This window comes from Rhineura floridana, chromosome 1 (genome assembly GCF_030035675.1).
Source record: "Rhineura floridana isolate rRhiFlo1 chromosome 1, rRhiFlo1.hap2, whole genome shotgun sequence".
In the NCBI taxonomy this organism is placed as follows: Eukaryota; Metazoa; Chordata; class Lepidosauria; order Squamata; family Rhineuridae; genus Rhineura; species Rhineura floridana.
This window is the reverse complement of record NC_084480.1, coordinates 306,945,496-306,961,394: the sequence shown is the minus strand read 5'-3', so window position 1 is coordinate 306,961,394 and position 15,899 is coordinate 306,945,496. Positions and strand designations below refer to the sequence as shown.

The window sequence follows — 15,899 nt, the reverse complement described above, 5'->3', positions numbered from 1 at the left end:
CTTTATGTTCTTACCTGGAGGACACTGCGTTGGGGAGGGATGGGGTAGATCATAGAATCATAAAATAGTAGAGTTGGAAGGGGCCTATAAGGCCGTCAAGTCCAACCCCCTGCTCAATGCAGGTATCAAAATCAAAGCATTCTCGACAGATGGCTGCTCAGCTGCCTCTTGAATGCCTCCAGTGTTGGAGAGCCCATGTCGGAAGGCAGAGCTGGGGTCCCAATCCCAGGGAGCTGGATCCCGGAGAGTTGGGAGAAGAGTATTCGGATGGATGGCAGAGGGAAGGGGGAGGAACTTCCCCCCTTTGGAGCGAAGACGAAACAGAGGAACTGCCAGTGATAAGGTCGCTTAGCAGCGGGGAGCCTGAGCCCTCCCTGGACATTCTCACGCCTCCCCCTCTTTCAGGCTCAGAGCAAGAGGGGAAAGAGGGAGGGCTGCTCACAGCCGAAAAGCAGGGAGGCAGTTTACCATCAGCCCCTCCCCTATCCCCCATCCTGGAATCGGAAACTTCAGAAGAGGAGGGGGTGATACTTCCCCCCTCACCGCGCACACGCAGACAGCTGAAAAGACAGGAGAGAAGGGGGGGAAGGTGGGCAGTACCTGAGGGGCAGTTAAGGAGGAGCGAAAGATTGCGCGCCCGTTTGGCCCCTTCTTAAAGAACAGGCGGGAAGAAGTCCCTTGCTCTGTCAACTTTCTCCCAATGCCGCAGGACCTGTATCCCTGTATTGCTTCATGAGAAAACGCAGTCTTTGTTTGGACATTACCCTAATAAAACACGAATTAACTACAGCCGTTGGTCTGGTTCCTGAGTCACATCCTGGGCCTGACAGCTTGACAGAGCCACCTAAATCACCCTCAACGCTCTCTTCACTTGACTGGGACAAGATGTCAAAGGGAGCAGCGGGGGGGACGAATCCCACTTCTGAGACGGAAGAAGTAGAACTCTTGAGGACTAAGGTAGCTGATTTGCAGATGGATGTTCAAGCCCTGCTAGCAGCAGTCAAGGCGCTGAAGACGGATAATCAAACCTTGAAGGCCACGATAGACCAGATGCGAACAGCCCCTCCAGCTGCCGTAGTAAAGGTTCCCATTGGATTGCCCCCAAAATACGCGGGACAAAGTGATCAGTTGGCAACCTTCGTGGCTCAATGTGAGTTATATCTGGATGTCAGGCACACGGAATTTCCAGACGATGGGGCTAAAGTAGCTTTCGTGATTAGCCTCCTGGAGGGAGAAGCTGCAAAATGGGTGACTCCATATCTCGTGAGAAAGGATACTGTCTTAGGAAGGTACAGAGGATTTATACAGGACATGACCGAGATGTTTCAAGACCCGCAAAGGGCTGAAACAGTAGCGCGGCAACTAGGCGCTCTGAAGCAAGCTAAAGGGACTGTTTCTGAGTACACTAACGCTTTTAAAATTCTGTCCCAGGAAACTGGTTACAATGACGCCGCCCTGATGTTTATGTACCAGAGTAGATTAAATGCTGAAATCCTGGATGAGTTGGCCAGGACCTCCCCCCCCGCTGACCTACCAGGGCTCATCCGGCTATGCCTACAGATAGATCACCGGATGGAAGGAAGGCGCCTGGAAAGGAAGCAGGAGGTCCCGAGATACTCAGCCTCGGCATCCCGCAACAAGACCCTTCCCACTGCAGGGATGACAGGTAATGCAACTGAGGAACAGGGAGGGGCTAGGCCAAGACTGTCGGAAGAAAAAAAGGAAAGACGACGCCGGGAACGTTTATGCTTTTATTGTTCAAAGCCGGGCCATGTGGCCAGAGACTGTGGACTGAAAGGGGGGAAAGCCGAGCCGTCGGGAAACTAGAACACCCAGTCCACGTGCAGGCCGGTGGACTGGGGGCAGCGTTGTATAAAGGCCCCCCAACGATCCAACCTCCCTCAAAGGGGGTGTTGGTCTTGCCTATTCGGATTACAACTTCCAGAGGAGTGGTGTTTAATTCCACTGCCTTAATTGACAGTGGAGCCTCCACAAATTTTATTGATGCAAAGTTAGTCAAGCATCATGGAATTTCCCGGTGGAAATTGGACGCTCCCCTAGCTGTGGAGACTATCGATGGGAGACCCCTGAAGTCAGGAGGGGTGACACAAGCCACGGAGGAAGTGAAACTTCAAATCCCTGGGCACGAAGAGTTCATTTCGCTATACGTGTCAGATCTCTCGAACTTTGAGGTGATTCTGGGAATGCCCTGGCTAGCAAAGCATGAACCCAAAATAAGTTGGAAGGAGGCGGTGGTGTGGTTCACCTCACAGTATTGCCAGGAGAACTGTCAACCTGAAGGAATCAAGAACACCCTAGCGGGGGCAGTGCAAGAGATCGAGCAAGTGACCCTGCTGCCAAAGTATGAAGAATTCAAAGATGTGTTTGATGAAAAAGAGGCAGAGACTTTACCCCCCCACCGCCCTTACGACTGTGCGATTGATCTAGTGCCAGGAGCCAGCATCCCATCAGGGAGAATCTACTCTCTCACAGAGAGTGAGAGGGAGGCCCTGAAGGAATTTCTGGATAAAAACCTGAGGCGAGGATTCATACGCCCCTCACAATCCCCTGCTGGAGCGCCACTATTGTTTGTGAAAAAGAAGGGGGGGGAACTCAGACCCTGTAACGACTATCGCGCATTGAACCAGATCACCATCCCCAACAGCTACCCGCTGCCCCTGATCTCAGAGTTGCTGGACCGACTGCGCTCTGCAAAAATCTTCACGAAGTTGGATTTGAGAGGAGCGTACAATCTGATCAGAATGAAGGAGGGAGATGAATGGAAAACAGGATTCTTGACCGCTTACGGACAGTATGAATACCTGGTCATGCCGTTCGGGCTTTGTGGAAGCCCAGGAATTTTTCAAAAATTCATGGACGTGTTTAGAGACTTGTTGGACACGTATGTAATCTGTTACTTAGATGATATCCTGGTGTTCTCAAAGAACCAGGAAGACCACGACCAGCATGTGAAGACGGTGTTGAAGAGACTGAGAGAAAATCACCTGTATGCTAAATTAGAGAAATGTGGATTTGACCTCAAGTCTCTAGACTTCCTTGGATATCGAATCTCAGCGGAAGGCGTGGAGATGGACCCAGGGAAAGTAAGCTGCATATTGGACTGGGGCCAACCTGTCACCAAAAAGGATGTACAATGGTTTTTGGGGTTTGCCAATTATTACAGAAAGTTCATTCCAGGGTTTTCCAAATTAACAGCTCCTCTGACTGACTGTTTAAGGGGGAAGAAGAAGTTTCAATGGACAGAGAATGCCACCGAGGCCTTTGAGGAGCTGAAGAGAAGGTTTGCTACTGAGCCCATTCTGCGCTTTGCTGATCCGAACCGCCCTTTCGTAGTGGAAGCAGATGCTTCAGATTTTGCCATCGGGGGGGTCCTGCTACAATTAGACCAAGAAGGGAAGGAGCTGCACCCCTGTGTGTACTTCTCTCGGAAGATAAAGCCTGCAGAGAAGAACTACACAGTTTGGGAGAAGGAGCTGCTGGCCATCAAGGACTCTTTTGAAAACTGGAGACAATACCTAGAGGGGACCTCTCATCGAATTGAAGTGCGCTCTGACCACAAGAATCTTGAAAGCCTCCAAACCGCCAGAAAGCTGAACCAGAGACAGATAAGATGGTCCCAGTTCTTCACTAGGTTTAACTTCCAGATTACTTACCATGCCCAAGCCAAAAACCAGAGAGCGGATGCCTTATCCAGACAGCCACAATACAAAGAAAGTGAATCCGAGGACCAGCCTCAGTACGTAATCCCGCCAGAGAAATTAACGTTGGGAGTATGCCAGCCTTCATGGGAAGAGGAACTCAAAAAGGCACAACAAGAAGATGCAGACATGCTAAAATATCAGCAGGAGACGGGACAAGGTCAAGACTCAGAAGTAACCTTTCACTGGAGAAATGGACTGTTATGGTTCAAAACCGCCAGATATGTGCCAGAAGGGGAATTAAGGCTCAGAATCCTACGCCAGTGTCATGATTCCATCACAGCGGGACACTTTGGGATTTACAAGACCATTCAGAACGTGGCCAAGGACTTCTGGTGGCCTAAAATGCGTCGGGATATTGAGAGTTATGTAAAGTCCTGCTCTGTCTGTCTGCGGACAAAAACACAAACAGGGACACCAGCAGGACTGTTACAACCGTTGCCTGTCCCACACGAACCCTGGAAGGACCTCTCCATGGATTTTATAACTGATCTACCCAAGTCCCAAAGAATGACAGCCATCTTAGTAGTGGTGGATCTACTTACCAAAATGGCACACTTTCTTCCTTGTGCAGGGGCCTTAGAGGCTAAAGAAACGGCCAAGTTATTCATAAAAGAAGTCTACCGGCTGCATGGATTGCCAAACAGCGTAGTCTCAGACCGAGGAACTCAGTTCACAGCCAAATTTTGGAGAGCAATGTGGAAACAGTTGCAGACGGAATTAAAACTCTCCTCCGCCCATTACCCCCAGACAGATGGGCAGACGGAACGCTTGAACGCCGTTTTGGAAAGATATTTACGAAGTTATGTGTCCTATCAACAGACTGACTGGGTATCATATTTGCATTTTGCAGAGTTCGCCTACAACAATTCTCTGCACTCCAGCACTCAACAAACCCCGTTCTTCGCTAATTATGGATTCCATCCTAAAGTCTTTCCAAGCAGCTCAGAAGGAATGCTGGTACCGGCAGCTGAGAACTTCCTTAAGGAATTGCAAGCGGCGCAACAGACACTGAAACAGCAGTTAAACGAAGCCAAAACGGAGTACAAGCGAGTTGCTGACCTGCACAGGAAGGAGGGCCCCCCCCTTCAACCGGCAGACCAGGTATGGCTGTCCACCCGCTTCCTCCAGATGCCGGGTAAATGTAGAAAATTACAAGACAAGAGGGTGGGTCCTTTCGAAATAGAAACTCAAATCAATCCCGTGGCGTACCGACTGAAGCTGCCTGACACGTTTAAAATACATCCTGTGTTCCATCGATCCTTCTTAACGAAAGCCGCCCCTCCCAGTGAGTTACGGCCGGAGGAACCTCCCGGAGCTCCACTCCTGGTAAATGAGCAGCTTGAGTTTGAAGTTGAGGAGATCTTAGATTCCAGGATGAGACGCCACAAGCTGCAGTACTTGATTCACTGGAAAGGCTATGGGGTGGCTGACAGATCATGGGAAGATGCAGCTGATGTGCATGCTCCAGAATTGGTAAAACTTTTCCATCAACGTTTTCCCCACCGTCCCAAGCCAGACAAGGGGAGGGGGGCACAGCCTGGGAGGGGGGATGGTGTCGGAAGGCAGAGCTGGGGTCCCAATCCCGGGGAGCTGGATCCCGGAGAGTTGGGAGAAGAGTATTCGGATGGATGGCAGAGGGAAGGGGGAGGAACTTCCCCCCTTTGGAACGAAGATGAAACAGAGGAACTGCCAGTGATAAGGTCGCTTAGCAACGGGGAGCCTGAGCCCTCCCTGGACATTCTCACGCCTCCCCCTCTTTCAGGCTCAGAGCAAGAGGGGAAAGAGGGAGGGCTGCTCACAGCCGAAAAGCGGGGAGGCAGTTTACCATCAGCCCCTCCCCTATCCCTCATCCTGGAATCGGAAACTTCAGAAGAGGAGGGGGTGATGCTTCCCCCCTCACCGTGCACACGCAGACAGCTGAAAAGACAGGAGAGAAGGGGGGAAGGCGGGCAGTACCTGAGGGGCAGTTAAGGAGGAGCGAAAGATTGCGCGCCTGTTTGGCCCCTTCTTAAAGAACAGGCGGGAAGAAGTCCCTTGCTCTGTCAACTTTCTCCCAATGCCGCAGGACCTGTATCCCTGTATTGCTTCATGAGAAAACGCAGTCTTTGTTTGGACATTACCCTAATAAAACACGAATTAACTACAGCCGTTGGTCTGGTTCCTGAGTCACATCCTGGGCCTGACAGCCCACTACCTCTCTAGGTAATTGGTTCCATTGTCATAGATATAGGGTAAGTGTTCAAACCCTTCAAGTGTGGATTTCAGTGGCAGTTGCGTAGGCCACGGGTTCCCAAACTGTGGTCCGTGGACATCATTCACATGGCCCGTAACATGTCCACGTTAAGTATTCATAATCAGTTTTAATTGTGTTTGTATTGCTTCTTTTACTTCTCATATTGCCTTTTCTTGTATTATCATTTGAATTCTATGGAATGAAAATTGTAACACAATAAAATTACAACATGTGACTTAAAGGAAGCAATAAAAATGCAATTAAAATTCATGCAGCATCTTGCACAGTGCATGACAATTGCTACAAGAGGCAGAACAATCATTAAGTGATCCACTAAGACCCTCAGAAATTTACAAGCGGTCCATGGGGGGGGGGAGTTCGGGAACTGCTGGCCTTGGTTTAAAACAGAATGTTTATTTGAGGAACAATGAAAACTGGGATGAATGGAATTAGAACTAGCAATCTCCTAAACCGACTCTCACCCAGCTAGTTTCCTCTGCCCTCCACTTTCCTCGCAATCCCAGCAGTCACTTGCAGCCAAAATGCTCCCTTCAACCTGTTCCTGCTTTCCCTAATATTCTATACTCCAAATGATCAGCTCCCCTTCCTCTTTAAACACAAGCCTGAAAGATAATCTGACTCCTTATATACCCAGTCGATCGCTGCACTCTGCAGATGGGGGCCTCCGTATTGTGGTTGTGTGAAACCTACCTTTTGGAATTCCCTCCCCTTAAATATTAGACAAGTGTTGTCTTTTCAGTGCCTGCTGAAGACCTTCCTCTCCCAACAAGCCTTTTATTAAGCAGGAACCTTTTCCCCAGTCTGCATCTGTATTGGAATTGTTTTTAAGATTGTTAAAATGTTATTGTTTCATCGCTTGCTGTTTGCCACCCTAGGCTCCTTTTGGGAGGAAGAGCTCAATATAAATTTAATAATAATAACAACCCAAACGTGGTTTATTACAAGATCTTTTTCCTTCCACAGGTTGATACCAATGGTCATTCAGTTTTCGATTCTGATCATGCTCCATTCAGCTCTCGTGTTAATCACAACTGCAGAGGATTATAAATGCTTACCCCTCGTGCTCCGGAAAACTTGCTGTTGGATCAACGAGACCTATTTGGCCCGGAACGTCATCATTTTTGCCTCTATTATGATTAATTTTCTGGGAGCCATCATCAACATTGTAAGTGCCCAAGGGGGGTGGGGAGCATCTACATGTTCACTGATGGGGCAGAGGGTGGGGCTGGAGGAGAGTAAAAAGATGTATGCATTATTTCAACCAATTATATATTATTTATTTATTTATTTTCAGCCACAGGAGCTGTGAACATACACATTTGTGTGCCAGGGAATAGCAAGGGGGGGGGGAGACAGCTGTCAAGCATCAAGGATTTCATTCTGCTGTTTAAGTGGTATCGGATCACATGTAGGCTGATTTATCCCTTGTGAAGATGATCTATTTTTTAACAAATCCTTGTGGGTCCAAATCTGCTCGATGCGTCGATATTTCCAGCTGCGTATGGTCAAGTATGAAATTTTAGCTTCCCAAAGACTAATGTAAATATATTCCACATCAGATTTAATTGAACTAGCAGACAGCCGTAATTCATTGCCACATCCTTGCACCTCAGATGTCTAAACCATCATGACCAGGAAATTGGGAAGACTGCACTAACAATATCTCAGCTTGTGCAGATGGAAAAACTGAAATTCCAGGATTTCATGTTTGGCTCAGCTTGAGAGGGACAGCTTAGATGTTACCCTAAACATGTGGTGGTTGCTGAAAGCTAAGATCACTTCTCATTGGTCCTTTATTCTAAGCCAGGGGTCACCAACACGGCACCCACAGACGCCAATGTGCCTGCCAGTATTTTCTCTAGTGCCCATGAAAGGGGTCTCAGTACATATTCCATAAAAAAGATGGTATAAGCATCTGTCTATCTATTTGTCTGTCTGTCTAACATCTCATCTTTTTTCCTCTCTTACTTCTGAGAAAGAGTGATGACCAGCTTAGCAGGCTTCAGGTTTGCTTTCAGTGACTCAATGGCACAAACTATCACTCATGCACAAGTCTCCCCTTATTCCTGCTGGCCATTTCCCCTGCCTCTTAACAGTCTACACTACACCAGAGGCAGGGCACCACTTTCAGCCAGTGGGCCAGGTCCACTTGTGGTCATCCCTTCATGACACATATAACATCAGGTGGATCGGCTTGCCTTTGGCACCAAATCTGAACAGCGCTGAATGCAAGCTGTGCTTGCAAAGGGACAATCAGCAGTGTGCTACATGTCTCCTGATTGTTCCTTTGCAACAATGGCTTTATCTGGCCTGGACTTGACACCATATGATGTCAGGTGAGTGGCAGGTGGGTGTGCTGGGTGTTGGTGGTGGGAAATGACTGTGTGGGTCAAATGAGGAGGCCATTTGGCCTACGGGTCAGAGATTTCCCCAACCATGATGTATACCATACAAGTGTAAGTCTCAACTCTACCAATCCAGAATGCCTTTTTCCCCCTCCCACTCAGTTCTGATTCATTAATCTGCCTAGCAGGTGGTTGGCTACGCCTGCCACTTTCTTTTGGTCACTGCTGTAGCTGGAAAGGGCTGCTTCACAGAGCTACAAAAGCTCTGACCTCAAAGCTTTGCTTTGTAGATATGCATCACACTTTCTAACAAGTACCATTTAAGAAGTCTTTAATGGAACACTAAGGATCTCTCGAAGGACCCATAGGATGCATCATTAAACAAACTGTTAGTTATTAGTTATTTGGGATGTTGCCTTAGCTGAAGGATGTTAATCTTGTACCCCTGAAGAAATGATGTCGTCAGCCAAGATGCATTGGGCAGTTTGCTGTTTCACAAGGACTATTACTATTGATGATTGGGGGGTGGTATCACCCTTTCTTTTCTTTCACGGATGCCAGGGATGGGAAATCTGTGGCCCTCCACATGTTGTGAAACTCAGGTTCCCATCAGCCCTACCCAGGATGGTGAATGATCAGGAATGATGGGAGTTGTAGTCCAATGACATATGGAAGGCCATATCTGATTTAGGGCTTTAAATCCCAACCTACTGAATCCCAACCTTTTTTGGGGGGGGGCTGTGTAAAAATGGGTCAACATTCCCCCTAAAAGAGCAAGTTTGCAGCTTGGGAGTGCCACTGGCCTTACTTTGGGACTGTCAGGCAACTGGTTTGGATGCAACCAGGAACACCATCTTTCAACTTGGCCAGTGTGCCACCTGTGTGCCTTTCAGCTGCTATCTTGCATCCCTGGTCGTCTCAACTTGATTACTGTAATGAGTTGTGCATGGGGCTTACTCTTAAGGTTTGCAAACGTCAACTGGTCCAGAACAAGTCATTGCAACTTCTTTCTGTAGCTGATTACAGAACCAGCTCTAGGTTTGAGGGACCACTGGCAAGCTACCTTCTGGCAGGCCCCCTCCTATATTGATGCCATGACCCTAAAGTCCAGTAGTGACTAGGATACCAAGCTAGAGGTTACACTATCCACCTGCTGGGTTCTTGGCTGTAAGCCTAATAATGGTGATCTGGGAACCAGTGAGTCCAAGGCTGGCAGGCAGGATCCCACTTCACAAGATTAGGAGACCCCCTATTCAGCCTTCCCTGGGAAGAGGGATGACTGTTATACCAATCTGAGAATTGTAGCTCTGTGAGAGGAATAGGGATCTCTTAACTCTCTGCACCCTTTACACGCTACAGTTCCCAGGATTCTTTGAGGGAAGCCATGGCTGTTTAAAGTGGTGTGATATTTATTTTATTTATTGCACTTGTATACCGCCCCATAGCCGAAGCTCTCTGGGCGGTTTACAGCAATCAAAAGCATTAAAACAAATATACAATTTAAAACACATATTTTAAAAACAATTTAAAACACAATTTTAAAATTTAAAACAATATAAAAACAATTTAAAACACATATCAAAATGCCTGGGAGAAAAGGAAAGTTTTGACCTGGCGCCGAAAAGATAACAGTGTTGGCACCAGGTGCACCTCGTCAGAGGGATCATTCCATAATTTGGGGGCCACCACTGAGAAGGCCCTCTCCCTTGTTGCCAGCCTCCCAGCTTCCCTTGGAGTAGGCACCCGCAGGAGGGCCTTTGATCTTGAACGTAGTGTACAGGTGGGTTCGTATCGGGAGAGGCGTTCCATCAGGTATTTTGGTCCCAAGCCGTGTAAGGCTTTGTAGGTCAAAACCAGCACCTTGAATCGAGCTCGGAAACATACAGGCAGCCAATGCAAGCGGGCCAGAATCGGTTTTATATGTTCGGACCGTCTGGTCCCTGTTACCAATCTGGCCGCTGCATTTTGCACAAGCTACAGTTTCCTAACCGTCTTCAAAGGCAGCCCCACGTAGAGTGCATTGCAGTAATCTAATTTGGAGGTTACCAGAGCATGGACAACTGAAGCCAGGTTATCCCTGTCCAGATAGGGACGTAGTTGGGCCACCAACCAAAGTTGGTAGAAGGCACTCTGTGCCCCGAGGCTACCTGAGCCTCAAGTGACAGAGATGGTTGTAGGAGAACCCCCAAGCTATCAACCTGCTCCTTCAGGGGGAGTGCAACCCCATCCAGGACAGGTTGGACATCTACCATCTGGTCAGAAGAACCAGCCACTAGCAGCATCTCAGTCTTCTCTGGATTGAGCTTCAGTTTATTAGCCCTCATCCAGTCCATTGTCGCAGCCAGGCACCGGTTCAGCACATTGACAGCCTCACCTGAAGAAGATGAAAAGGAGAAATAGAGCTGCATGTCATCAGCATACTGATGGCAACGCACTCCAAAGCTCCGGATGACCACACCCAACGGTTTCATGTAGATGTTGAACAGCATGGGGGACAGAACTGACCCCTGCGGAACCCCATATGAAGAGTCCAGGGTGCCAAGTAACGTTCCCCAAGTACTACCTTCTGGAGGTGACCCGCCAAGTAGGAGTGGAACCACCGCCATGCAGTACCTCCCACTCCCAACTCAGCTAGTCTCCCCAGAAGGATACCATGGTCGAGGGTATTGAAAGCTACTGAGAGATCAAGGAGAATCAACAGAGTCACACTCCCCCTGTCTCTCTCCCGACAAAGGTAATCATACAGGGCGACCAAGGCTGTTTCTGTGCCAAAACCAGGCCTGAAACCCAACTGAAATGGATCCAGATAATTGGTCTCATCTAAGAGTGACTGGAGCTGGCCTGCAACCACTCGTTCCAGGACCTTGCCCAGGAATGGAACATTTGCTACTGGCCTATAGTTATTAAGATTTTCTGGGTCCAGGGAGGGCCTCTTCAGGAGTGGTCTCACTGCTGCCTCTTTCAGGCAGCCAGGGACCACCCCCTCTTGCAGAGAGGCATTAATCACTTCCCTGGCCCAGCCGGCTGTTCCATCCCTGCTAGGTTTTATTAGCCAAGAAGGGCAAAGATCCAGCACAGAAGTGGTGGCATGAACCTGTCCAAGCACCTTGTCAACGTCCTCAAGCTGCACCAACTGAAACTCATCCAAGAACTCGGGACAAGGCTGTGCTCTGGATACCTCGCTTGATTCACCTGCTATAACACTGGAGTCTAAGTCCTGGCAGATGCTAAAGATTATATCCTGGAAGTGCCTAGCGAATTCATTACAGCGGGCCTCAGATGGATCTACCATGTCCTTGGGGCCAGCGTGTAATAGTCCCCGGACAATTCTGAAGAGCTCCGCTGGGTGGCAGATTGATGATTTGACAGTGGCAGCAAAATATTGTTTTTTTGCTGCCCTCACTGCCCCTAAATACAGCTTACCATAGGCACTTACCAGTGTATGATTGCATCCACCAGGAGTTCGTCTCCAGTATTGTTTCATCGCTCTCAGCTCTGGGGTATACCATGGAGCTGTACGAGCTCTACACAGGAGGGTGCTCAGGAGCAATCATGTCAACCGCCCGGGTCATTTCTGTATTCCACAGTTCAACCAGGGTTTCGACAGGAGCACCAGCTCTATCAGCCCTATCAGCCGGATATTGCTTTAAATGTATCGTGCAGATGGGGCCTAAGTCATAGTGGGAGCAGAACAACTGAAATCAATGGGCTCAAGTAATTTGTCCATTGATTTCAAAGGGTCTACTAGCTAAAACTGGATATCACCCAAAGGCAAAATTTAATCACTTGTATATGGCTGAAGTGTCAGTGGCATGATTTTCCTTCTTCTTCTTCTGTGTCCACAGCTATGGTGTGATTTTGACAAGCCAATGCCCTTTAAGAATCAGACTTTCAACTCTTCTGTATATTTTGGAGACATTTGCTCCTACCCAGAGGTAATTCTGAGTGAACTGTTTTAGAAATACAGGCATTTGTCACAATGTACAGTGTTGTTCCAAAAAGGGGATAGACTGCGTATGCATAGAGATTGTCACTGCCGGGGCTGACCCCAACACTGAAGTCAGTGACCACATTACATGCAGAATGTCCCAGCATCTCCACCTAGGGCTGGGAATGCTCCCTGCCTGAAACCCTGGAGAGCTGTTGCCAATCAAAGACTGCTGCCATTCTGTCCCCACCTGCACAGAAACAGTGGAGACTAGTGACTCCAGTGTCAGTGGGGCAGTGAATCCGCTCCAGGTTTTAGTCTGCACTTTCAAGTGTCTGGGGTGTTGAACCTATTTTGGAAATAGGTTTCAGCATTTTGGACATCTCCTTGGAAATTTGTACTGAAACCCAGAGCAGATTCCATTGCCGTCAGATCCCATTTGCCATCAGTGACATCGGAGCCACAAATCTCAGCTGCATGGAAGTAAGTCCTGTTGAACTCAGTGGGACTTCCTTCTGAGTGGACATATATAGGATTGCACAGTAAGAAGCTGGAAGCAAGCTGTTGGCTCAGTACAGTGCCATGAAAATAGACAGTCAAAGTAGAGAGAATGACCTATAAATGCGCATGATCTGAATCAGTGCTGAATGCTAAAACTGATCCTTATCCCAAACTTCTTTATTAAGTATTTCGTCTTTACTGGCATCCTGGCGATGGTGACCTGTGCCGTGTTTCTCCGTCTCAATTCTGTCCTCAAGCTGGCAGTGCTGCTCATTATGATTGCAATCTACTGCTTCCTGACAGAGACCATTTACGCTTCCCTGTTTCTGCGGTACGATGACATCAATCACAATGGAGAGTAAGTGTTTTAATGCAGCTTGAATGTCTGTTGGTTTTTACGGGCTCCACAGTGGGAATCTTTAATGACATTGAATAAATCCTCTCCCCAAAGAAGGATTCCCTGTACAATGTGGTGGGGCACATGCTTTTCATGTAGAAGGTCCCAGGTTCAATCCCCAGCATCTCCTGGTAGGGCTGGAAATCCTGCCCGAAATCCTAGAAAGCTGCTGCCAGACAGTTAAGGCAATCCTGAGCTAGACAGTCCAATGGTCTGACTTCATTTAAGGCAGCTTCCTATGTTTCAATGTACAATAAGGCCTGTCCTCAAATGATCTCCGATTTGAAGTAAAGTTTGGGTAAAAATGGACTTCTGTTAGGGAGCGTTACAAATGCCAGGGATCATACAAAATGTCTTTTAAGGTTGTAGTCTTTCATCACCTGCAGGAGTAGCCAATGTGGTTGGACTACTAACTCCCATCAGCCCCAGCCAACATGGCCAATGGTCCGCCATGATGGGGAGATGTCCAATGACATCTAGAAGATCACAGGTTCCCCATCTGATGTAGAACTTTCAGAAAACAGAGATGGACTCTGAGTAAATAAACACGAGTCAAAAACATCTTATACATGATGTGCATAATGGCTGAGACCAGTGCAGAGCTTCTGACAAGCCCAGATGTTAACTCTAGAAATGCTGGCCAATCTTTCCCAAATCCACAAAGCTTTTGTCCGACCCATTGTACAATGCACTGCGATTATGTTTCAGTTCAGAAGCACCCTATTTCAACTTTCTGTGAGATACAAAACACTGACCACAATAAATGCTCTTGAATGCTTCTTTCTTGCTTTCTCCTCCTCGTCCTCCTCTGGCAGTTTACTTGTCAATATATCAAAGAACAGGTCTTTGTACCTCGGTATGAATTTGGCTCACAAACACTGAAATCAGAAATGGTGCTCCTAATTATCAGTGTGTGTTCATTTTAACCCACTGCAGTGTTGCACCATATATTAATACACACACCCTAACTTCTGAGTGGTGAGAGGCTTCAGGTGGTTCCTGCACTTTCCTTGGAATGAAGGTCAGCAGAGACTGTGATGTCTTTAGGATACATGGGTTTGTTTACCCATATTTGTTTCTTTATAAACATATCTGTATGCCGCTATTTCATTTCAAAAACATCAAAGCAGCTTACAATAAATAAAAAACATTTAAAAATACAGTAACGTGAAAGGTCACCTACTACAAAAAAAAAAAGTCGGAACAAAAAGGTTTTCAGCAGGTGTTTAAAGGTTAAAACAGAAGGCGCCTGCTGAATATCTGTTGGCAGAGCTTTGCAGAGAGCTGTATACAACCTGAGCATAAGATGGAGCGGTTAGCATTAACACCCCAACAGATCTTGCTTTTCCATTCGGGTTCTGGGGAAGTCCGCAAAGCCATAGCTTGGAGTCCAGCACACAGAAGCAAAGCCTCTCCGTGTCTTTCCAGCTTCCAGCTCCACATCAGTCTCATTCAAAATCTACCTCCTGCTCCAGCCAGGTGAGGGGGAGGGCTATCCTTGTTCCTGTGGCCAAATCCTTAGACATGTTAATGGGGATATTTGATAGACATGACCAGAGCTATTGGCTTACCATACTACCCTAAACACGTCCAATCTCGTCTGATCTCGGAAGCTAAGCAGGGTCAGGCCTGGATAGTACTTGGATGGGAGACCACCTGGGAATACCGGGTGCCATAGGCTTAGAGGAAGGCAATGGTAAACCACCTCTGAATATCTCTTACCATGAAAACTCTATGACTATACCCAAACAAGATTCATAGGATCGCCATAAGTCGTAATCAACTTGAAGGCATATAACAACAACAACACTGGCTTATGAAAAGAACTAATTTGACCAGTTCAGCAGGTCTGTCTAATACAAATAGCATCTCTCTACAGATAACAAAATCACAGGCTGGAGGGGAATCAAAATACATCATCCAGACCACCCCCACACCCAATCCAGTAACTATATTGTTTAAAACATTTTTGCTCCTGTCTGCTCTCATCATCTTACAGACTACAAGGCACACGGTTCAGTGTGACTCAGCCAGATATACATTTGCAACAACTTTTGGGGCCAACATGTAAGTGGTACATGATGGCAGGAAATATACACACCTTTTAGTGAATTTAAACCAGGGTCTGAGTCTCCTGGCTTACAAAAAAAGAAAAAAACTGTAATATTGGTCTTATTGCATCTGATCAGAGTTCCATGTAGTTCTGTACTCAGCATAAATACATTTCATGGGTCTAGGTGGGTAGGATTAGGGGCAAATCTGCTTCTTTCTGAGGTCCTTGTTCTTCATGATGAATTGTTTGGTCCCCAACTCTTCGTTCCTCAGACTCTGCCAATTGCCATGACTTAGTACCAGTTTATATATTCAACTTTTCCTGGGGGAGACAACTACAGACTGCAGACAGTCAAGGTGGGAAGCCTCACCTTTGAATGCTTCCCTTGTTACAAACTGCCTGTTATTGGAAAACTAATATGGCAGGGGGAAGGGTTCAACCTGGCTTTCTCCCTGGTGTGCTGTCTTTCTACATGCAGGGAATTTCTATATGAGGGGGGGATTTGCAACCCTGGAATATCTTCTCCCCCCCCCCATTTACCAGCACACACTGTGCTGATTGAAGTGGTGCAGTTAAGGAAAAGCTTTGCCATTCTGCTGAGTGTATACATAGATCCTTACACAACTGCCTTTTATTTCTTCAAATAACAAAAGTAAAAATAGCCTTAGAAATAGAGAACCTTACCCGAGTCATCTCATA

The 15,899-nt window shown here is 47.4% G+C and overlaps 1 protein-coding gene and 1 pseudogene across 1 annotated transcript in view; both read left to right on the top strand.

The window, feature by feature from the left end:
• The window catches only part of ADCY8 (adenylate cyclase 8), a 214,862-nt gene that overhangs the window by 165,873 nt on the left and 33,090 nt on the right, over window positions 1-15,899 (top strand). Inside the window, 3 exon segments of the mRNA XM_061607483.1 lie at window positions 6,940-7,141; window positions 12,167-12,256; window positions 12,936-13,114. Of these exon segments, the coding sequence (XP_061463467.1) occupies window positions 6,940-7,141; window positions 12,167-12,256; window positions 12,936-13,114 (471 nt within the window).
• LOC133375840 (5S ribosomal RNA) lies at window positions 14,713-14,828 on the top strand (annotated as a pseudogene).